Source organism: Macaca fascicularis, chromosome 2 (assembly GCF_037993035.2).
Source record: "Macaca fascicularis isolate 582-1 chromosome 2, T2T-MFA8v1.1".
Classification (NCBI taxonomy): Eukaryota; Metazoa; Chordata; class Mammalia; order Primates; family Cercopithecidae; genus Macaca; species Macaca fascicularis.
The window spans coordinates 161,175,870-161,201,179 of NC_088376.1; the positions used below are offsets into that span (position 1 = coordinate 161,175,870).

The 25,310-nt window shown below is 37.5% G+C and overlaps 2 protein-coding genes across 5 annotated transcripts in view; one reads left to right on the plus strand and one right to left on the minus strand.

The window, feature by feature from the left end:
- Positions 1-12,499, minus strand: part of CD86 (CD86 molecule) — a 62,233-nt gene extending 49,734 nt beyond the window's left edge. For all 3 annotated transcript variants that reach the window (XM_045385503.3, XM_005547999.5, XM_065539154.2), the window contains exon 1: positions 12,362-12,499. In XM_045385503.3, the coding sequence (XP_045241438.2) occupies positions 12,362-12,375 (14 nt within the window). In that variant the 5' untranslated portion in view covers positions 12,376-12,499. The remainder of the gene's footprint in view (positions 1-12,361) is intronic.
- ILDR1 (immunoglobulin like domain containing receptor 1) overlaps positions 1-25,310 on the plus strand; it is an 85,225-nt gene that overhangs the window by 9,195 nt on the left and 50,720 nt on the right. For both annotated transcript variants that reach the window (XM_074033332.1, XM_074033331.1), the window contains exon 2: positions 7,277-7,478. The gene's annotated coding sequence lies outside the window, so the exon portion shown is untranslated. The remainder of the gene's footprint in view (positions 1-7,276; positions 7,479-25,310) is intronic.

Consider the following 25,310-nt stretch of genomic DNA (forward strand, 5'->3'; position numbering starts at 1 on the left):
AAAAACCAGTGGTTTTCTAAATCAGTGATTTTTTTTTTTTTTTTTAAGTTTCCATTTCACAACAGAGGTGGGGACAGGGCACTGCACATTCAAAGACTTACTTCCCTGTGGCATCTTTGTGACCAAGGCACGTAAGACTTCTCTGAACACTTAAAATGTGCATTTGTCAACCTGGGCTTGTAGTTTTCAAGTCGGTGATGCAGAATCATAGAGTTGCAATGTTTGCAGCTCCCTACTACTTCCACCACATGCTTTATCTGGAAGACTTGAAGGGTCTGCCGCCACACAGAGGCATTACTGCCTGAAAGAAATTTTCTGGTAAAAGGTGTCACTCTTTCTACTCTTTAGCAATGTGAGTAAGGGATGGCCTCTTTTGAAAAGTGTCTCAATTTCAGCTTTACTCAAATCTTATTTAAGATTGCAAACAATCTTAACTTGCACTAGCTGGCTATAGTTTTAATGTGAGGAGTTGGAATTTTTAAGAAGGACAGTATTTGTAAACCAATTTGGTCTTTGCATTTGGCAGATTGCAGACAAAATATTGAATTTGAGTTGCATTTTCACTGTGGATGGCCTATTTGCATACAAACAAAAGAGATTATTTTTAAAAGAGATTTTCTGTGTTTTTGTTTTGGTCTCTTGGGATGACTGTGGTAAGGAAGAAGGGACGAGGCCATTTTCATACCTTGGAGTTTACATATTGTGTTTATGTCACCCTGTATTCTTTCTTCCTCACCATCCACTTTCAATTCATTGGTGGCCAGTTTTAGAGTCTTCGTCACCTCTAGTCTGGACGATTGATTGCAACAGTGACTCCCTTCATTATCTTTCATGGAGAACAATTTGATTATGAAACTTCCTTCCTTTAAAGACCCACGCCTTACTCCTCACGAGTTAGTGGTCACGCTTCTTAGCCAGACACACAAGGCCTTTCAAAGTGTGAATTCAATTTTTCTCTTCTGATTTTATTACCCAACGCATACAACTGCCTCCACAACCCATACAACAGTTACACTTGAACCATTCACTATTCCGTGACCATCTTCCCCACCATCCCCCATCCCTAGAACCTTTGAAAACGTTTTGCCTTCTTTACCTTTGTGGAAGCTGTTTCTTCTGCCTGGAATGTCTTCCCTGCTTTCTCTACTGCAATACTCCACTCTTCCTTCCAGATCCAGATCACTCCACAGTTGGAGCCTGAACCCTTCCCTGTTTTTTTCACCATATCTTTATCTTCCTTAGTCCCTCTTCACACTATTTATTTTTCCATTATAACAGTTTCCTCATCCTGTTAAAAAGTCACTGCTCATTCAGCTGGCCTGCTCTGAGTTCCATAAGTTTGGGGAACGTGTTTCATTTCCCTTTACTCCTGGTACTTAGCATAGTAACAGGCCCAGAGTGGAGGCTCAGTTAAGTATCTATTTATTAAAGTCAATATCTATTAACTGATTACTATGAGCTAGGCACTCTGCTAGAACTCTAAGGCACTCTAAGTATTTTAAATGCATTACTTCATTTAATCTTCACAATAAATATTAAAAAAAATTTATAGGTGAGGAAGCTGCCTTTCAGAGGGTTTTGTTCAGCTGCCAAGGATCACACAGCTAGTGTGACCCTCAAGCTTTTAGCAGAATATAGAATTGAATGTGTTTTCATTTCTAGCTGATAATGCTATGTGACTACTGTTAGAATGTTGGATTGATGTCAGTGTCTGTTTTTTGGACAGAATACTGAGCAGCTGGGTACCTTTTGAGTAAGTTCTTAGCCTTGTCCCTGGTCATCACAGTGGTCACTTGTTTCTTCCTACTCTGAGCTATGTACTTGATATTTCTTCATTCACCCTCTTATTCCTTACCCTCTGAACGTGGAAACCATTCAGCCTTCTAAGTGACAAAGAAACTGAGGCTCAAGGAAGGCAATAACCTGTCCAAAGTTACTTTAATCATAGGAAATATTTTTCCTAAGGCCCCCAGAACTGAATGGTTCTTGACTGGGACCCTCAGCCAATGCCTGAAGAGTGTGTAAAGGGATTACTCTGCCTGATTGTTTGAAAATAAAATTAGAAACATTTAAGGGGCTGTGTTTTGGCTTTTCTTTTTTTCTAACTTTTCCCCTGCAACCGTGAACACTTAACAAGCCAGAGAGATCTCCTGGAAACAGAATCTTGGGTCAGCCATAGAATGGACACATTAACTTTTCTACTGCCTGTCATCTAAACTCTGTTTCCTTCAAATTTACATGTCTGTATTGAGCCCCAGTCAAGTTTCCCCCTCTCCCCCAATTCAGTTTCTTCCAACACTCAGAGATCTTGGAGAGCAGAATGTAAATGGCCTTTTCCTTAGAATCTTGTCTCCTCAAAGGAGTGGAATGGCTCGGTCCAGACTTGCTGCAAATAACCTTCATTTCTGGACTCCCAGTTCTCACCTCCCTTGATCCATAGGTTGTTCCTTCTTCCTTGTTGGGGCCTCACTTTCCAGACCACAGCTCTTAGACTCAAGCATCTGCAGCATCCAAGCAGCTGATATAAATGAGGCAAGCAGGTTGCATAGGAAGAGGATAGCTTATACCCCATTGGAAGTTGGGCAGCCTCTGCCAGATTCACCAGTTGTTACCATGCGTATAGTCACTCTAAGTTAGTAGGAGGTTGTTCAATTAGGACTTTACGTTTTGAGGTGAAAGCCTCTCAGGTTATGTAAATTATTAATATTACTGCTGTTAAGGAAATTAAGAAGCCTATGGATGATAAAATGTTTCATGCAGTATATGCATCTGGGATTATTAGCACACTGTTACTAGATATTCTAATTCTCCGGAAGAGCTGGAAATCTAAACTTATGTGAATTCTCCAGATTTTTGAAATATTCGCAATTAATTATGATTAAGGTTTTTGGTTTTTTTTGTTGTTTTGATGACTCTCTGTCTAAGGACCATTTTTAGTCCACAAGCTTTTACTTTTCAATCTCTGGCTTTTACCTTTATCATATGGTTGCCAGAACTTGTTTTGGACATGGCTCAACACAGCTCTCTCCAAGCTCAAATCTTTTCATCCACAAATGTTTCTTGTTGCTAGAAGTAATGTCTTCCTTCCCTGATCTGCCATAATAATATATAGCATGGTTGTTCATAGCTTGGCTCTGGGATCAGATTGGCATTTGGAATCCTGGTTCTGTTGTCAGCTGTGTAACTAAGCAAGACTCAGTTTTCACTTGTGGAAAATCCGGGATGATAGTACTTACCTCCTGCGGTTATGATGATTAAACGAGATCATATATGATACAATAGAGTATGCCATAATTCCTGTCAGAGGCTAAGACATATTAGCTATGGTGATATCTCTTCCCATAGAAGCTTCTAAACAGGATTTCCATCTGATTCATCTTCATCTTTCTAACATTAAATAAAACTTTATTGAATAAATTAATAGTCAAATAGTTCCAGCCCCCTACTTTCTAGCTCTGACTCACTGCAGCCTGGGCCCCAATATAATATTCCTAAAATAGTCAATTTACAATTTTCTCACTCTCTCCTGAACCTCTGATGCACTAACAGAGGTCAGAGGTAAAATTGGTGGTTTATACCAAACCAGCCCCTCCAGACATTGAGCCATTATATAAATATTAGGATTTCACTGGTAAGTTTGCCTTTCTGGCTCCTCTTGAAATATAAGACTTGGCTGTTCTGAACCACATCCTTATACACAGGACGACAGAGTGGTGACCAGAAGTACTCCTCGAAATGGGACTCGCCTGTGGGCGTACACAGCTTCTGCCATTCATACGTCATGGAGCTGTACATAAACCACAGGCCTGCATCACTCACTTCCGTCATCTGAGGATCTATGTTGGCCACTCGTGGCATAGGGGCTGTACCTCACTACTAGATTACTTTTCAACTTGATTTCATCCTGCTCAGCAGAGCAATGTAGTTGTACTGAAGATCTGGCAATTTTAGTCAAAGAAATAATCCTATTTCCATAATCCCACCAACCAGGAGGTAACTACTATGACTATTTTGACATATTTGTTTGCTATCTTTTTTTTTTTTTTTTTTTTTTTTTGCCTCTTGGGGCACCCCCTTGCTCCAGCATCATCCCCACCTTACGAGCAGCTACCCTTTATTGTCCTGCTTTGTCAACCCTGTGTCACAGTTGTCTTGTCTGGATGGTGGAGAGGCATAGTTTATGCACTGCCTCAAAGACTGCCTGTGAACGACACTTTCCCTTCCCCTTTCCCTCTTGTTTGACTGATTCATCTGTCCTCGGCTGGTTTTGCATAAGCTGACTTTTCGGAGTTGTTGGGCAGCTCCTGATGCAAGATTAATGAACATTACTTTGTATGTTTGTTTGTAAACCAATGTTTATGCCAAGACTTGTGCAAATATATTCTCAATTAAAACACCGGCTTCTCAATTCCTGATATGGAGCTTTCTTTCTAAAATTCTTCCTAGGTCAGGCGTGGTGGGTCATGCCTATAATCCAGCACTTTAGAAGGCTGAGGTGAGCAGATCACTTGAGGTCAGGAATTTGAGACCAACCTGGCCAACATGATGAAACTGTGTCTCTACTAAAAATACAAGAAAATTAGCTGGTGTGGTGGCATGTGCCTGTAATCCTAGCTACTGGGGAGGCTGAACCCCAGAGGTGAAGGTTGCAGTGAACTGAGATTGCACTACTGCACTCCAGCCTAGGTGACAAAGTGAGTGAGACTCCGTCTTTAAAACAAAAAAAATTCTTTCTACGTGCTTACTTACTTAGAAGTCCAGAAAGCGAAAAAGCAGGTTTTCATAGACAATGTCATGAAAGCACTTACATGATTACTATTATAGAATAGAATTTTATTTTAATGTTTTTGGCATCCTACCTTACATAAAATTTATTTTAGGCGGCTTTGTTCCTTGACTTTCACCTGATTGAACTGCATTTGGCATGCCCTTCTCTTATCTATAGTTAGGAGATCTACTATAGCAACTTCTAGGTTATAGGTAAGAGTCCATCTGCTGGAAATCAATCAGAAAGGCAGAGCTAGAGAACTCTGACAATTAAAAATATAGGAAATAATAGATTTTAAAGCAAAGAATGCGAGTCCTAAAATATTTTTTTTCCATAGGACTTCCTGTCCATTATAAATTATTATATTCCTCATGGCATTGGCAAGTGCTAGTAGCCTCATCTTACAGAGGACACTGAAGTTCAGGAAGCTGATAGGTTTCCCAAAGTGATACCACTAATAAATAGAAGATGATTTATTAACTACTTATTATTTGACACCAACCAAACTAACTCAAAACCCTTGCATTTACCTAAGACATCATATGCCTACAGGCAAATAGGAAACAGCTACCTTCATGCTCCTATGAAACGTCACACAGTTATAAAAAACTCTTATAAAAAATCACCTTTGATATATTTACCACAAAACTGAAATTCTTGAGAACAGAAATCATGTTTACTCATCTTTGCTTTATTTTTAATGTTTAGCACAGTGCCTGGAACAAAGATGCTGAATGAACTGAAAAAAAATTTACTAAGAACATAGACAAATTGGAAGTGCCCAGGGTGTCTGCTTGCACAACCATTTTTAAGACTCTTGATATATGTTGACAGAAATTGCTTTCCAGAAATGTTCTACCCGTTCATATTCCCACAATCAGTAGTATATGAAGGTATACTCTTATTGCATACTTATTAGCATGATTACTCCCAACCATCCCAAAATCCACATAAATTGTTAATTTGTAAAAGGATAATATCTTGTGTTTGAATTGGCATTTCTTTAATATTTAGTGAAGATGAACATTTTTGTTTTTTTTTCTACTTTTTAAACTTTTAATTTTTTAAATAATTATAGATTCAAAATAAATTGACAATATGTATAGGGAAGTCCTGTGTACCCTTCACCCAGCTTCCTTCCGTGGTAACATCTTGCACACACGGTTTGTGTTACTATTCACCCACTGAGGGACTTTTTTTCCCCAGTTTGTTACTATTATGAATAAAGCTGGTATAAATATTCATATACTGATTTTTTCAGGAGCATAGGCTTTTATTTTTCTGGGATCAAAACCCAAGAACGCATTGCTGGGTCATATATTAAATGCATGTTTGGTTTTATAAGAAACTGCCAAACTGTTTTCTAGAGTGACTTGACCATTGTACATTCCCAACAAGCAATGGATGCATGATCCAGTTTCTCTGCATCCTGCCAGCGTTTGGTGTTGTCACTATTTTTTATTATTTTAACCATTTTTATAGGTAGGTAGTGGTTTAATTTTTTCATAAAGGCAAATGACGTTGACTGTCTTATGTGGTTGTTCACCATCTGTATATTTTCTTTGGGGAAATGTCTTTTTATATCTTTTGCCCATTTTTCTAACTGGATTGTTTGTTTTACTGTCTAATCTGATACAGGAAAATATCTCATTGGTGTTTGAATTGGCATTTCTTTAGTATTTAGTGAGAATGAACTTTGTCATGTTTATTTCTTTTTAAAACAATTACTGAATTATTAACTGCATTAATTGCTTTTGTCATTTCGTAATTGCGGGTTTCTATTTCTAAATAGACTAAAAAAAGGTATCAGTGATTTCATTTGTGTTCATCACAGTACCTTAAACTATCAGACTCTTGATAAAGATTTATTGTTTAGTAGGTTGAAAATAATTGTAAGATTGGGGTGATAATCTAGGTTGGCCTTTGGGTAGCTAAGTATTTTAGGTTTATCCAGTTTTACCAGTTTCTGGCTTGTATTGACTAGTTGGTTCACTTAACCAAATGTTCATTCCTTTTATTTTTACTTGATGTTTTAGTGCAAATCTGATTAATCTGATGCCTAATAATATAGAGCTGTGACATTAGGGTTGTTTGGCTTATCATATTCCTGCCACTAGAGAAAGATTAATTTTGACTCAAAGCTTTCTAAGAAAATGTTTCTCTATTCCAATCTCCAATGGGTTTTTTTTTTCCCCAATCTGCTTATTGATGTAAATTATAAATGATCCCTGAAATTTCTCTTGGGCTTGTTTTCTTCTTTATATCACCAGATTCACCAGAGGCTTTACCTCTGCAAAGCCTCAAATTATAGCTTGCCTCTGAACTGACACTACAGAATAGAATCTGTATATGTACTGAAAATCCAACATGTAAAATGACTGCAAAAATTATTTTCTTCCAGAAATCCTTCCCAAACTAGTTTTGGGTGGGAAAAATAAAGTATCGAATTTTATTTCTGGTTAGCCTTTTTTTTTTTTTTAATTTAAATTAAAATTTTTTTTTTTTTAGGAATGAGAGTCTCGCTATGTTGCTCAGACTGGTCTTGAACTGAACTCCTCGCCTCAAGCCATCCTCCCACCTCAGCCTCCTGAGTCACTGGGATTACAAGCATGAGCCATTGACCTCAGCTCTGTTTAACCTTTAAAATGGAGGAGGGAAGAACTCCGGGTCTAGCTGGCTTGGCTCCAGATTATTTCCACGGACAGCAGAGGTGAGTTTACTCCAGTGAGGAGGTCTCATTTTATCACCAGACTTTCTGCAGGAGACCGTCTGTGCTGCTTCCATCTTCAGAGCTCTCCAAAGTCTACTGCCTCCACTCAACTGGGAGCGTTCTGCAAAGGTCACTGAGGGCCTCTGGACTGACATTTTCAGTCATTCTCCTACTTCGCCTTTCTGCAGAATTTGACCTGTGACTACACTCTGCTTTGTGAAATGTTTCTACTCTTAATTTAAGTGATGCAATCCTGTTTTGGTTTCTTTCCCTCCTCCCTGATGCACTTATTCACAGCTTCTTTCTCTGGCTGTATGCACTCTCGCCAAGTGTATTGGTTTGCTGGGGCTGTGGTAACGAAGTACCACAGACTGCGGTGGCTTAAACAACAAAAATTTATTTTTTTTCTGGAAGCCAGGAGTCCAAACTTAAGGTATCCACAGGGTTGGTTCTTTCTGAGGGTTGTGAGGAAAGAATCTGCTGCAAGCCTTTCTCCCTGGCTTATATGTGGATGGCCGTCTTCTTGTGTCTTCACACTGCTTTCCCACTGTGTGTTTCCCCTTCTTGCAATAAGCACAATTGTCTTGGATTAGGACCCACCCTAATGACCTCATTTAAATGTTATTATCTCTGTAAAGACCCTATCTCCAAATATGACCAAATCCTGAGGTCCTGGGAGTTAGGACTTCAACATATGAACTTTGAGGGAGCCACAGTTCAACGCTTAGCATGTAGTCACTACAGTTACCTTTTATGTCACATCTCACGTGCTCAACACTGAAGCTTGGTAAATATGCTCTTTCCATGGATGCATTCTCCTCTTTCTTGCATCCATCTCCCCACTTGATTTCTTTCTTTCTTTTTTTTTGACGGAGTCTCACTCTGTCACCCAGGCTGGAGTGCAGTGGTGCTATCTCAGCTCACTGCAACCTCTGCCTCCTGGGTTCAAGCTATTCTCGTGCCTCAGTCTCCCAAGTAGCTGGGACTACAGGCCCACTTGATTTCTATGACACCACTTTTCTCCTGGGCTGCTCTAGTCTCTCTAGCCTCTCCTCAGTATCTGTTGTAGATTCTTCTTCCTCATCTCCCTCCTTAAATGTCGAGGTTTTCCAGGTTCTGTCCTTGGCTTCCTCTCAATTCAGTCCTCCATCCTCTCTGCTACTGGATTGACCCACAATGAGAATTTCAGCTATCAACTGTACTTATGCAGAAGACTCTTCATGTGCCTTCCAGGCCATTCTTCTTTCTCGAACTTGCACCTGAATATCTACTTGTCTACTTGAACATCTCCATCCAGCTGCTCCACAGGCACCTCAAACTCAACACGTTAAAGAAGGAATTCACCATCTGTCCTTTCTCTCTGCCTGGCACAAACCCACTCTGCTTCCTATACCTTCCATTTTGTGAAGGATGCCACTATGCACCTAGATCTCTCCTCCCCTCCTAGTGTCTACATCTGTCAAAAACCAAATTCTGTCAATTCTGGTGCTTAAATATCTCTTAAATGCATGCTCTCCTCTCTGATTCCACCATAACTGCCCTGGTTTCATGCCCTCACCATTTCTCCTTGGCTTACTCCAATAGTCTCCTAAATGATCGCCTTGTCACTCCAAATCAGTTCTCATTCTTCTGCCAGGGGATTTTTTTTAAAGTAAATTTTATAATGTCTCTGTTTATGATTCTTCAAACTTAGGCTGTTCCTTTAGGATGATCATAGCTGGATGCCTGGACTCTGAGCTCCTTGTTCTGACCCCACCCAGTTTCATCCTCTATTATTACTCCCCATTAGGCATCTTCTCAAAGCTATACTTAAAATTCCCCCATGCATCTAAACCCCATTTGTCTATTTAATTACCCAGACCTTGAGACTTCAAACCACATTAACCTCCCATGAGTGTCTCTGAGTCATTTGCTCTCTCTTATAGTAGCTCTTTGCTCCAGGCTTCATTCCTCCTCCTAACTTGACTTTCAGTTTCCCTAACTTCACTTGGCTTTCTACCATTTGGCTTCCCACTCTGATCAGTCACTCCCTGGAGGCTGGCCTTGTCCTTGGGTACTGCTTGTTTCAGATCGGCTCCTGCATCCCAAAAGCACAACCTGGGGTTGTCCTGCCAGGCTCAGAGGATACTGAACATTTCTGCTAGAAAAAACCTTCCTCCATTCTGTTCCTAGTAAAGCCGTTAAGTGGTTGTATAATCTTGGACAAATCACTTTTCCTCTGTTTCTTAATCCAAACAATAATAGTAATAAAAACTACTAACAATTCCTGAGTACTTAGCAGGACAAAGTTCTAAGCACTTTATATGGATTATCTCATTAAAATCTCACAACTACTTTATGACATATTACCATATCCCCATTTTACAGACAAGAAACTTGGAATTACAATGGTTAAGCAACTTGTCCAAAATCACATAGCTAGGAAGTTGGGGAACTGGTATTCAAACCCCAGCAGCCTGGCTTCAACGTGTGGCCACTTAGCCACTGCATTGTCTTCCCTCTCAATATGCAACTCACCCTAGAGAGTCATGCAATCACTTCTGTAAAATAAGGGAAGAGTGCTCCGGCCTGTTCTAAATATAAAATTCTATCAGAACATTGCTTTCAAGATCTAATGAGTTATGGGTAGAGTGGGTGTATTTTGAAGAGGATTCAAGAGATGACAAAAGATAAATGCAAAGGGCTAAAGCCCTAACTATGGAATCTCGCAACTTATAAATTATCACACACCACTAGATTGTTGCTTCTCTGAAAAAAAACAGCTATTTTTTTTAATCTTAAATATTTAGCTTTATTTTTCTGCTTGCAGATGGGATTCAAGTTCGAAATCACACAGAAGAAAATACAAACCACCTATATTTCTGATTAATATTGTTTGTATACATCACTGTTCGTTCTGCATTTTTCCCCTTTAACTAAATATATTATGAATTGTTCTACAATGGAATTTTAAATAATTACATGGTATTCCATTATGGATGTTCCATAAACAATCAATCACTTGTTTTTAAACATGTAAGTTGTTTCTAAGATTTTCCTTATTAGAAACAATAGCAAGAAAAATATCCATCACTAAAACTTTACAAACATGTATTATTATATCTTAGAATAAATTCCTAAAAGGTGAATTTCTTGGTTAAAGGGCATATACATTTTAAAAGCTTTGATATGTATCACTAGATTATTATCCAGAAAGATGATATCTCCATTAGTGGGCAACTAGGGTATAAATAATCCTCTCTTCTTAGCAAGATGGAGGGTTCTTGCTTACTTGCTTTTTAAAATTTAATATTTATCTCTTTCATAGAGAAAAAAATGATACTTCACTGTTGTTTTAATTTGGGTTTACTTCGCCTCTTATGAGAGTAAACATTGTTTAACGGCCATTTTTGGTTCATGACCAATCTTCAGGCACTCTGAAACAAAAGGAATCTTAACAAGTTCAATATAGACAGCAGCCTGTGGTTCTTTAGACCTCTGCAGACAGTGCTGGCATAATTAAGTAGTATCCCCTCTATGGTACCATAAAAATGATAAATTCTGACATTCTTTTTTTCTTCATACGAGTATAACATTTCAAAATTCCATTTGAGCAAAAGGAGTCTTTACTTGAAAATTAAATTTTAATCTTCTGAAATAAAAGCAACAAAGCTTTTTCTGAAACCAGTATGCACTGGGTAGATGAAAGTTACTTCGAGTTTCAAAGAACAGTAATTATAAGTACCTAGTGACAGCTGGGCGCGGTGGCTCACGCCTGTAATCCCAGCACTTTGAGAGGCTGAGGCGGGCAGATCACGAGGTCAAGAGATCGAGACCATCCTGGCCAACATGGTGAAACCCCTTCTCTACTAAAAATACAAAAATTAGCCGGGCGTGGTGGCGCACGCCTATAGTCCCAGCTACTCATGAGACTGAGGAAGGAGAATGGCTTGAATCCTAGAGGCGGAGGTTGCTGTGAGCTAAGATTGCGCCACTGCACTCCAGCTTGGCGACAGAGCGAGACTCTGTCTGAAAAATAAATAATTAAAAGTAGATAAATAAATAAATACATAGTGATTGGTGCCAGCTGCCACCATCCAAGAGAAGGGCGGGTGTGACTCCTTCCAGGAAGTTTCCACAGCATGGAGAAACCTTCTGGCGCACAGTGAAGCGGGCAGGAAAGATTTTAGCTCTACGCCTTATGAATAGTGTGAACTTGGGCAAGTGTATTTAGCCTCTTTAAGCCACAGTTACCTCATCTGTCAAAAAGAATGATGATATCTTTCCAAAAGTCATTGTGAATAATAAAATTCAGTGAAATAACACTAGTAAAGTACACAGCACATCATGCATGTTCAATACATGGTAACTAATTTAATCACTCTACATCCTTCCACTACCCAACCCTGCCCAGAATCTCCCATGGCTTGACTATGACATATTAACTGAGTTTTGTATTTTCTCCTTATATCACTTTTTTCTCTTTCTTTTTCTTGATCTCTCACCCTCTATCTTCTCTATCTCATTCCTCCACCCTCAGACCAAACTGACCCTGGTAGACAAAAAACATATTCCCTGTTATTTGTCATTCTTAGGAAGATATTTTAAAAATTCCTGATTCTTCACTTAAAATCAATGACCATAACATTCAGTATTTGAATAACAAATTTACAAAACCAAAATTAGGCACCTAAAAGATATATATAACTACCACCAATAAACTGCTTTGGGCATTGCAAATAATTCTCACCTTCATGTGACAAAGATCTTTTGTAGAAAAAATAAAGGCTTCTCCACTTAGGAACTAAGTGGAGGACACACAACAAAGCACCATCTTCAACCTCAGCCTTTCACTGCAGTCTCAACTCATAACTTCTCTGCAAAGAATAAGAATTATTACTCACCACTGGGGATCCATTTTGTCTGCTTCTGCTGTGGCCTAATATCTGGAAATGACCCCACTCGTCCGTGTGTCTGTGGTAGTCCCTGTTACAGCAGCAGAGAAGCAAAGCTTTCACCCTGTGCAAGCCTTCCTCGGCAATGACTGTGTACCTACCCAGCTAACTTTCTTTAAGAGAAGCTGTTCCTCTTTTTTCTACAGATTTTGACCACACTTGAGGAAGAAATTTAACCCTTTCCTTGCAGTTTAAATTCGTTGACGTAGGTCTACATCTATTAAAAAATATATAATTCAGTGGCTTGAGCTCCAGACATGACGTTAAGATGAACCTGACTAAAAAAAATCTCCCCTCTTGAAATTCCCTCAAAAAACCTAGAAAATAAAATAATTAGAAAGAGAAAACAAATCTCCACAGCTACAAAATAGAATAATCTACAGATTTTGGTAAGATAATAAAAAGTGATTCATTATGGATGTGGATTGGGAGTGAGTAGCCACCCACCCCTGCCAATTTCCACAACCAAGGTATGGAGAGTTTCACTGAGCTGGGGTGGGGGTGGGAGGTGGAGAGATGTTCTGTGAGGACTGCATAACCAAGGAGAGCAAACAGAAACTACTGCTTTTATTATTTCATTCCTACTATAGCCAAGGATTAAACTGATGAAAGAGAATATTCTGAAACAGAAGCCTGAAAAAAACACAGCATTATAAAATTAATAGATGTCCCTAAGAGACAAACATAAAATGAATCAAGCAGAAACTATACTAGAAGATATTTCCTCGTATGAATTAAAATGGGCATTATCTAGGAACTCAAACTGTTTAGTATGTCAAAGCAAAGTTATGAAAATCGAATCTCATCCAGGCAAATCAATGTGAACATTTTAAATTCCAAACGCCAAGCAAAAAACAAAATGAAAACATAGGATGACTACAGAGAAACAAAAACCAACTTGGCATCTTATTCAACCCTAAATGGCAAAAAATAGCAGAACAATATCTGCGGAATTTTGAGTTAGCATTATCTACCTAGATAAGATGCCAGTTAAGTGTGAACTCAATAGAAATATGTCACCAAGCAGGCAAGACAACAACTGCAACAGAAATACCATCACCAAGACAGCCTTTCTAAATAAATTATTTAAGGATATATTCCAGAATAATAAATGAATTAAAATAGAAAGGCTTAAAATGGAGAAGCCATGGCTGAAAACACCAGTGCTGAGCCTTAACGCAAGTTAAACATGGAGAAATAAGACGAAATAATTGTGAATTAGTTTAGACCAAAATGGTAAATAAGAAAAAATTATTAGAAGTAGATAACATATATTATTTTAAGGAAGTTTAAAAATAACAGATGACATCACTGCTAACTAGAGAAAGGAAGCAAAATCAACACGTTACTAATCTTCAAATAAGAAGATAGAACAATTATTATTTTATCGACTTTGATAATTTCATCTGGATTTGAGAATTTTAAAAAATGAAGATAGCAATGATATAAAATAAATTATCTATCTTCAAAATTATTGCAGAGCAGGAATGCAAATAAAATAGTATTTATAACTACATGACATATCAGAAATAAGATAAAAACATCCATGTAAACCTCATTTGTTAAACATAATAAATATTAAAGGTATGGAATGTCATTTTTCAGTTTCTTGGTATCAGTGTACACACTCAAATTTCCATTTCTTGGTATCAATACATACACTCAAATTTTTATTTAAGATAGCATAAGCATTTTCTCCTGCTATCGTAAACTTTTTAGTAGTCATTAAATAGTACATTAATAGTACATCAAGTATACACTGTGGAAGCTGACTGCAATGGCACGTATCTGTAACCCTGGCTACTCAGGAAGCTGAGGTGGAAAGATTGCTTGAGCCCAGGAGTTTGAGACCATCCTGGGCAACGTAATGAGACCTTGTCTCATACACACAAAAAAGGTATACATTGTAGAAAAATTATCTTTCTAATATCAGACAATTTTAGCTGTTCATATTTTTATATTACAATTTTCTAATTAATATATTTAGTATATATATTTAGGAGTTTTTAGTATTTATTAGTTATCCATTGCCATATAACAAATTATCTCAAAATTTATTTCCTTAAAACAATAAATGTTTAGGGATTGGTATCCAGAATATATTATTTAAAAACCTCCTGCAACTTTGTAGAAGAAACAACAAACAATTAAAAAGTAGGCAAAAGAGTTGAACGGACATTTCTTCAAAGAAGATATACAAATGGCCAATACTCACATGAAAAGATGCTCAAAACCACTAGTCATTAAGGAAATGCAAATCAAAACCACAGTGAACGTCAGCAAGATGGCAGAATAAGAAACCCCAGCCTGTGCTCCCTCCCACAGAGACATTAATTTAACAATAATACACAGACCAATTCCTTTTGTAAGAAATCCAGAAGCTGGCTAAGAGGCTACATCACACCAGGTGAGCAATAAAACAGCTGCACGGAAGCTAGTAAGACAATTCATGGTATACCTTCACCATAGTCTGTCCTCTTGGCACAGTGCCACATGGTTAGGAGGAAATTCCCAGTTCTTGGCTTCTCCCTGAAGAAGAAATGAGAAGACCGGACCATACATCCAATGCTCTGACTTTTTGGCCAGGCGCGGTGGCTCATGCCTGTAATCCCAGCACTTTGGGAGGCCGAGGCAGGCAGATCACTTGACGTCAGGGTCATTTGAGACCAGTCTGGCCAACATGGTGAAACCCCATCTCTACTAAAAATACAAAAATTAGCCAGGCGTGCTGGCACCTGCCTGTAATCCCAGCTACTTGGGAGGCCGAGGCAGGAGAATTGCTTGAGCCCGGGAGGCAGATGTTGCAGTGAACTGAGATTGCGCCATCGTACTCCAACCTAGGTGAAGAAGCGAGACTCCGTCTCAAAAAAAAAAACAACCAAAAACAAAGTTCTGACTTTATTGGGGGCTGCCTGAGGGACTAGCCTCTGTCTCACTTGTCTTAGAGAGTTAATAGAACCCACCATACTCTAGATGCCTGGGAGACACTGAGAACAAAAAAATACTGGGTGATATATTGCTGTCCTAGAGGGTTCTTGCCATAGCAGATACAGACTGATAAGAGTTCAGTGGCCTATCCCTAGGGGACATGGAAAAGAGTGAAGCATACAACCAATATTCCTGCTTTTTGGGGAAATGGGGAAATGCCCATAGGATTGGTTTCTTTCTTGCCTGTCTTGAATCACTGGCATACTCTAGATGCCTGGGACCCCATGGAAAGAAACCAAAGAGCCGAACAGCGTGGTGCTATTTCAGAGGACCTGTGGCACAGCAGAGGCCAATACAGCTCGGTGCCCTCTTCTTCAGGAGGGCAAGAGAAGAAAAGAACATGTGTCCAGAATTCTGGCTTTTCAGGGGGCTGCCAAAGGGACTGGTTTCCATGTAGCCCCACTTAAGGCAGAGAAGGTCTAACATACACTAGAAGAGTAGGGGCTGCCAAGAACAAAAAAAGAGCTGGACAGTGTGCTGCTACTTTGGAGGACACACACTATAGAAGATAGACAACAGAGGGAGCAAGACATTATGAGCTCATAAAAGCCAGAAAATCTCTCTAATTAGGAATCTATGTGCACAAGTCCAGAGAAAACGTATCCACAGAAAATGTTTGAGAGGTCCCCAAAATCTTTAGCCAGGAGAGAGATTATGAAGGTCTTTCACAGTACCAAGCCAGCTGGTAAAGACTGGAAGAAGTGGCTGGTTTTGTTTGTTTGTTTGTTTTGTTTTTTTAATATGCAGATACCAACACAAAGTTCTAAGAAATATGAAGAAACAGGAGAAATGGTCAAGTCAAAGAAACAAAATAAATCTCCAGGAACTGATCCTAGAGAAACAGAGGTATATGAATTATCTGACAAAAAAAATTCTAAATAACTGTCATATTGATGCTCAGTGAGTTCAGGAAAGTGACGCATGAACAAATGAGAAGTTCAATCAAGATAGAAAATATTAAAAGGAACCAAACAGAAATTTTGGAACTGAAGAATGCAATTTTAACTGAACTAAGAAATTCACTAGAGGGGTTCAACTGCAGACTTGATCAAGCAGAAGAAATAATCAGCAATTCAATTACAAGTCATTTGAAATTGTCCAGAGGAGCAAAAAGGAACAACAAAAATAACAACAAAGAAAATAAGTAAAGAAAGCCTGAGAGACTTATTGGACACCATCAAACGGACCAATATATGTGTTATAGCAGTCTAAGAAAGAGAAGGGTTGGAGAGTTCATTTAAAGAAATATTGGCTGAAAACTTCTCAAATCTGAGGGAGAAAATGGACTACAGATCCAAGAAGCCCAATAGGCCTAAATAAGATGAACCCAAACAAATCCACACTGAAGCACATTATAATCAAATTGTCGAAAGTCAAAAAGAGAATTTTGAAAGCAGCAAGAGAAAAGCAGTTCATTATACAAGGACACTCCTATAAGATTAGCAATGAATTTCTTAGCTGAAACTTTGAAGGACAAAAGGGAATGGGATGGTGTATTAAAAGCGCTGAAAGAAAAGAACTAGCCAACCAAGAATATTCTCTCTGGCAAAACTGACCTTCAAAAATGAGAAATAAAGACTTTCCTAAACAAACAAAAGCAGAATAAGATAATCACTAGAGTTGCCTTTCAAGAAATGCTAAAGAGAGTCCTTCAAGTTGAAATGGAAAGATACTAAACAGCAATACAAAAACATGAAAGTATGAGAACACTTGGACACAGGAAGGGGAACATCACACACTGGGGCCTGTTGTGGGGTGGGGGAGGGGGGAGGGATAGCATTCGGAGACATACCTAATGTAAATGATGAGTTAATGGATGCAGCACACCAACATGGCACATGTATACATATGTAACAAACCTGCATGTTGTGCACATGTACCCTAGAATATAAAGTATAATAAAAATAAAAAAGTTAAAATTAAAAAACATGAAAGTATAAAGCTAACTGGTAAAGATAGAGATAGGTACACAATACTGTAATAATTAACAGTATTGTGTAAATCACTTAATTCTGGTATAAAAGTTAAAAAACAAAAGCATATAAGTAATTATAATTGTAAAAATATATTAATGGCTGTACATTATTAAAAATATAATTTGTGATACCAATAACAGTGTGTGTGTGGGGGAAGTAAAAGCAAAGTTTTATATGAAACTGAATTTAAGTTTTATCAGCTTTAAAAAGATAGTTATATCTGTAAGTTGTTTTATGTAAGTCCCACGATGAGCACAAAGAAAATACCTATGGAATTTCCACAAAAGAAAGTTAGAAAGGTATAAAATCATGTCACTATAAAAAAATCAATGAAACACAAAGGAAGACAGCAAGAGATAAAAAGAGCAACAAGATAGCTACAACATACACACAAAAAATTTAAAATGTCGATAGAAAACCCCTTTTCTATCAATAATTTCTTTTAATATAAATGGACTAAGCTGCCCAAAGGACATAGCACAGTTGAAGTAGTTTTAAAAAAATAAGATCCAACTATGCAACTGTCTGCAAGATTCACTTTAGATTTAAGAACACACATAGGCTGAAAGTATAAGGATGGAAAAATATTCCATGCAAATGATAACCAAAAGAGGGCAGGAGGAGTAGCCATACCTACAAAAGATAAAATAGACTTTATCTTAGTCTATTTGTACAACTATAGTAGAATATCTGAAATTGGGTAATTTATAAATAACAGAAATTGATTTCTTACAGCTATGGAGATTGGGAAGTCAAAAGTGCTGGCATTCGAGTCTTGTGAAGGCTTTCTTGCTGTATCCTCACGTGGTGGAAGAAGGACAAAAAGAGATGAATTGCTGTGTCCTCACATGGTGGAACAGTAGAAGAGCAAAAACGGCCTAAGCTAGTTCTCTCTAGGCATTTGATGAGGCTATAATCCATCCATGAAGGCAGATATTTCATTATTTAATCACATCCCAAGAGGCTCCACCACTTAAAACCATCACAATGGGGATTAAGTTTCAACACATGAATTTTGGGGGACATTTAGACCATAACAGAATTTAAATCAAAACTTGTCAAAAGAAGCAAAGAAAGACATCATATAATGATAAAAGGTTCAGTTCACCAGAAAGATATAACAATGATAAATTTATATGCACCAACGTCAGAACACCTAAATATATGAAGCAAACACTGACAGAACTGAAGGGAGAAATAGACAGCAATATTATAATAATAGAGGATTTTAATACCCTACTTCCAATAAAGGTTAGAACATCCAGACAAAAGATCAATTAGTTAACAAGGGGCTTGATCAACACTATAGACCAAATGGACCTGATAAACATACACAGAACATTCTACCTAACAGCAGAATTCACATTTTTTCCAAGAGCACACAGTATATTTTTTTAATAGATCACATACTGGGTCACAAAACCAGTCCTATCACATTTGAGATTGAAATCATACCAAGTATCTTTTCCAATCACAATGGAATGAAACCAGAAATCAATATCAGAAGGAAAATTAGAAAATTCACAAATATGTGGAAATGCAACAACATACTCTTGAACAAGTGGATCAAAGAATGAATCAAAAGGGAAATTAGAAAATATCTTGAAACAAAGAAAACAGAAACACAACATACCAAACTTTATGGAATGCAAATGCAATACTAAGAGGGAAGTTGATAACAATAAACATATTAAAAATATCTCAAATAAAAAATCTAACTCTACATGTTGGAGAACTAAAAAAAGAACAAGTTAAACCCAAAGTTAGCAGAGAAAGGAAATAATGATTAAAGCATAATGGTGGCTTATGCCTGTAATCCCAGCACTTTGGGAGCCCAAGGTGGGAGGATCACTTGAGGCCAGGTGTCCAAGACCAGCCTGGGCAACATAGCAAGACCCTGTCTCTATACAAAAAAAAAAAGGAAGATTCAGATAAGATAAAAAATGAAATAGGAGACTTGCAATTGATGCCACAGAAATTAAAAAATATTGTAAGAGACTGCTGTGAACAATTATGTGCTAACAAATTGGATAACCCAAAAGAAATGGACATATTCCTAGAAACAACCTACCAAAGCTGAATCATAAAGAAATAGACAATCTGAACAGACCTATAACCAGTAATCAGATTGAATCATCAATCAAAAATTTCCCATTAAAGAAAAGCCCAAGACCAGATGGCTTCACTGGTGAATTCTATCAAACATTTAAAGAAGAATTAACACTAATCCTTCTCAAACTTCTCCAAAAATTTGAAGAGGAGGGAGCACTTCCAAACTCATTTTACAAGGCCAGTGTTAACCTGACAGCAAAGCCAGAAAAAGACACTACAAGAAAAGAAAACTACAGGCCAATATCCCTGATGCAAAAATCTTCAATAAAATACTAGCAAACCATACAGTACATTTAAAGGATTATACTCTATGACCAAATGGGATTTATCCCTGGAATGCAAAGATGGTTCAACATATGAAAATCAATATGGTACATCATTAAAATCATATGGTCATCTCGATAGACACAGGAAAATTATTTGGTAAAATTCAACACTCTTTCATCATAAAACCCTCAACAAACTAGGAAGAGAAGGAAAAAAGGAATTTACCTCAGCATAATAAAGGGGATATGTGACAATCCCACTGCCAGCATCACACTTAATGGTGAAAAACAGAAAGCTTTTCCTTGATGAGGAACAAGGTAAGTGTGCCTACTTCATCACTTCTATTCAACACAGTGCTGGATGCCCTAGCCAAGCAACTGGGTAAGAAAAAGAAATAAAGGGCATTCAAATTGGAAAGGAAGAAGTAACATTATCTGTGTTCACAGATGATGTGATCTTATATATAGAAAACTCTAAAGATTCCACCAGAAAAAAAAATTTTAGATCTAATAAACAAATTCAGTAAAGTTGGAAGATACAAAATCAACACAGAAAAGTCAGTTGCTTTTCTATACACTAACAATGAACAATCTGCAAAGGACATTAAGAAAAAAATTCAATTTATAATAGCACCAAAAATTCTTAAAAACTTAGGAATATACTTAAAAAGCTAAAAGACCTATATGCTGAAAGCTACAAAGCATCAGTGAAAGAAATTAAGAAGACAAAGATAAATGGAAAGATAGCCGTCTTAGTCTGTTTTGTGCTGCTATAACAGACTACCTGACACTGGGTAACTTATAAACAATAGAAATTTATTACTCATGGTTTCACATGCTGGGCAGTCCAATAACAAGTTGTCAGCATCTTTCAAGGGGCTTCTTGCTGCATCATCCCATGGCAGAAGGCAGAAGGGCAAGACAGGGCGACAGTGAGAGAGAACAAAAAGGAACCTAATTCACTTTTATAACAAACTTATGGCAGTGATAACAAACCCACTCCTGTGATAATGACATTAATCCATTCATGAGGGAGGGAGTCCTCATGACCTAAAATTATCCCATTAGGCCCCATCTCCCAACACTGTTACATTGGTAATTAAGTTTCTAACAGTTGCTTTTCAGGGGATACATTCAAAGCACAGCATTTGCTATCTACATATCTTCTTTGGTAAGGTATCTATTAAGGTTTTTGGCCCATTTTAAATCAGTGGTTAATTTTCCTATTGCTGAGTTTTAGGAGTTCTTTATGTATTTTGGATAACAGTTTTTTAAAAGTTAAATGTGTCTTTTTGCAAATATTTTCTTCCAGTCTGTGTCTTGTCTTTTCATACTCTTGACGGTGTCTTTCACAAAGCAGAGATTTTTAATTTTAATAACATATAACTCATCAATTCTTTCTTTCATGCATTGTGCCTTTGGTGTTGTACCTACACAGTCAGGAATAGACCCAAGGTCATCTATATTTTCCTTTGTGTCATCTTCTAGTATTGTAGTTTTTCATTTTAAATTTAGGCCTATGACCCATTTTGAGCTAATTCTTGTGTGTGTGTAGATTTTTTTTTTTTTTTTTTGCATCTGGATTTCCAGTTGTTCTAGCATTATTCGTTGAAAATGGTGTCTTCTTCATTGTATGCCATTTGCTTCTTTGTCAAATATCAGTTGACTGTATTTTTGTAGGTCTATTTCTGGGCTCTCTATTCTGTTCCATTGATCTATAATCTATTCTTTTACTAATACCACACTGTCTTGACTACTGTAGCTTTATAATAAGTCTTGAAGTTAGGTGTATCAGTACTCCAAGTTTGCTGTTTTTCTTCAATTTTCTAAGATTTTTAAAATATTTTCTTTTCCAAACATGTTTGCCTTAAGACATTTTTGAAATTCAGATATTTTATATATTTTGTAGTAAAAATATGGATTTTTTAATGCAACTTCTTCCAACCCCTTTTAATCTGACAAAACCCATTTCCCAACTTGAAATAAAACTTTTCTATTTTATCTTTTCTTGGTTTCCAAGATTGCAGTTTTACATGTAACTTTGTGTAAAACTGACTTTACTAAGTTGGTGAGGTGAGAATGTAAATAAATCCTTTCCCTAATTTTAAGCCAATTGTTCCCTTATTATTTGTTTAATTCTAGTTTACTCCTCCACTGATTTGTGATGTTTTGTTCGTAATATTGTAAAATCTTTCATGTATGTGAAATAATATACAGTTTGGGGACAATTATGTATCATACTCTTAATTAACATAGATTTAAAGTATCTTATAATAATTTTAGCATCTATTAGGGCTATATCTTATTAATTTATTTTCAAAATCTTCAAAAGTCATAGTAATTATCCTTTCTATTTACATTCTGAAGTAAATTTATTGTATTTTAAAAAGTAGTCCCTCTTTAACTGAGTCTTTTAAGAACTTGTCAGTAAATTTTACAATTGTGCTATTATAATTTATTTTATTTTTACCCATGTTATAAACACATAATGCAGTTACAATTTTGCTTTAAACAATCAATTATCTTTTAGCACATTGAAATATAAGTAATAATAAATTTTATCTTACCCTCATTTATTCTGTTTTCAAATCTCTTCATTTCTTCATGTATATTCTAGTTTCTAACCCATATTATACATCATATTTCATCTGCCTGAAAAACTTCTTTTCTTTTAAAATTTCTTGTGGTGTATGTCTGCTGGTAATGAATTTTACCAGTATTTGTCTGAAAAAGTCTTTATTTCTCCATTGCTTCTGAAAAATATTTTTGCTGCATAAAGAATATCAGGTCAACAGTTTTCTTTCTTATAGCACTTTAAATATGTCCCTTTACTGTCTTCTTGCTTGCATGGTTTCTGGAAGAAAATGTCTGCTGTAATTCTTATTCTTGTTTTTCTATGTGTAATATCTTTTTTACTCTGGCTACTTTCAAAATTTTCTTCTTTGGTTTTTAGTGGTTGGAATCTAACATGCCTAGAAGTGAGTTTTTTGCTTTTGGTTTTTGGTATTTATACTTCACGGTGTTCGCTGAGCTTCTTAGAACTGTGGTTGGAGGTATGCTATTAATTTTAACAAATTATTGGTTATTATTTCTTCAGATATTTCTTATGTCTTATATTCTGTCTCTCTGATCCTCTTAAATTTCAATACATTTATGTTATATCACTTGGTGTTTTCCTCCAGCTCTTAGTGGTTCTGTGTTTTATTTTTCATTCTTTTTCCTGTCTGCATATCAGTTTGTGTAATTTCTGTTAACCTATTTTCAAGTTCTCTTACCTTTTAAAATTGTTTCAAAATTTTATTTTTTAATTGACAAATAATAATTGTACACATAGGGTACATAACAATATTTTGCTATGCATAATGTATGGTGATCAGAAGTTCACTTTCTATTGCTCTGGTCTGATAGGCTGGTTTAAAGCATTGTTTATTTCTGTCCATGCATTTCTATTGATTCTCTCTTATAGTTTTTGTCTTTCTGCTGAAATTATCCATCTGAGCTTGCATGCTATTTACCTTTTCCAATAGGTCCTTTAATATATTAATTATAGCTATTTTAAATTCCATGTCAGTTAATTCCAACATCTTTGTCATATCTGTATCTGATTCTGATGATTCCTTTGTCTCTTCAAATTTTGTTATTTCTTGCCATTTTGTGTGCCTTTTAGTTTTTGTGTTACAGGCTAGATGTGCTGTATAAGATAGTAAATACTGAGATAAATATACTCTATGCTGCAGATAAACATGCCTTTCCTTCTGCAAGGCCCTTAGTAGTATGGGGATTTACATTAATTTAGTGTGGAGTTTAGTTGGATTTGAAGTTTGTTGTTAGTATCATTGACCTCAGTGCACTATAGGCTTCAAATTTCTTTAGTAATTCCTATGCTAGGCTATGGGCTATTTGCCAGAGTGTTTCTCTAAATATCTGCTCCCCACTTGGCTTTGTGTTTCCCTGCTTTGTTTTGGATCTTCCCTTCATACTGCTCCACAGAATGAATTTGTCTCCTGCGACTCTCTGAGCTATATTCTGTTCTTATTTTACGTGGCTTATTAGAGTAGTTATGATGGTAGGGGACAGTTCTCAGATGTTCTGATCAGGTTTTGTAGTAGTCCATTTTCACATTGCTATAAAGAACTACCTGAGACTGGGTAATTTTTGAAGAAAAGAGGTTTAATTGATTCACAGTTCCACAGGCTGTACAAAAGCATGGCTGGCAGGCCTCAGGAAACTTGCAGTCATGGTAGAAGGTGAAGGGGGAGTAAGCATGTCCTACCATGGCAGAATGGGGGAGAGAGAGAGAGAGAGAGAGAGAGAGAGGAAGTACCACACACTTTTAAGCCATCATATATCATGAGAACTCACTCACTATCATGAAAACAACAAGGAGGAAATATTCCCCCATGATCTAGTCACCTCCCATCAGGCCTCTCCTCTAATTCAACATGAGATTTGGGTGGGGACACAAATCCAAACCATACCATTTTGCCCTTGTCCCCTCCAAAATCTCATGTTCTTCTCACATTGCAAAATACAATTATCCCTTCTCAGCAGCCCCTTAGTCTTAACTTATTTCAGCATTAACTCAAAAGTCCACAGTCCAAAGTCTCACTGGAGACGAGGCAAGTCCTTTCTGTCTATGAGCCTGTAAAATCAAAAGTAAGTTAGTGACTTCCAAGATACAATAGGGGTACAGACCTTGGGTGAATGCTCCCACTCGAAATGGGAGAAATTGGCCAAAACAAATGGGCTACAGGCCCCATTAAAATCTGAAACCCAGCAGGGCAGTCATTAAATCTTAAATCTCCAAAATAATCTCCTTTGATTCAATGTCTCACACCCACGGCACACTGATGCAAGGGGTGGTCTCCCATAGCCTTGGGTGGCTCTGCCCCAATGGCTCTTCAGGGTACTGCCCCTTTGGTTACTTTCATAGGCTGGTGTTGAGTGCCTGAGGCTTTTCCAGGTGCACAGTGTGGGCTGTTGGTGGAGCTACCATTCTGGGGTCTGGAGAATGATGGTTCTCTTTTCACAGTTCCACAAGGCAGTGCCCCAGTGGGGACTCTGTGTGGGGGCTCTAACCCCACATTTCCCCTCTGCACTGCCCTAATAGAGATTCTCCATGAGGGCTCCACCCTTTCACCAGACTTCTGCCTGAATATCCAGGCATTTCCATACATCCTCTGAAATCTAGGCAGAAGTTTTGAAACCTCAACTCTTGCCTTCTGCACACCTGCTGGCCTAACACCATGTGGAAGCCACCAAGACTTGAGGCTTGCACCCTCTGAAGGCATGGCCTGAGCTGTACCTTGGCCCGTTTTAGCCATGGCTGGAGCTGGAGCAGCTGGGATGCAGGGCGCCATATCCTGAGGCTGCACAGAGCAGTTGGGCCCTGGGCCTGGCCCATGAAACCATTTTTCCCTCCTAGGTCTCTGAGCCTGTGATGGGAGTGGCTGCTATGAAAGTCTCTGAAATGCCCTAGAGACATTTTCCGCATTGTGTTGGTTATTAACATTTGGCTTCTCTTTACTTATGCAAATGGCTGGGCTACAAATTTTC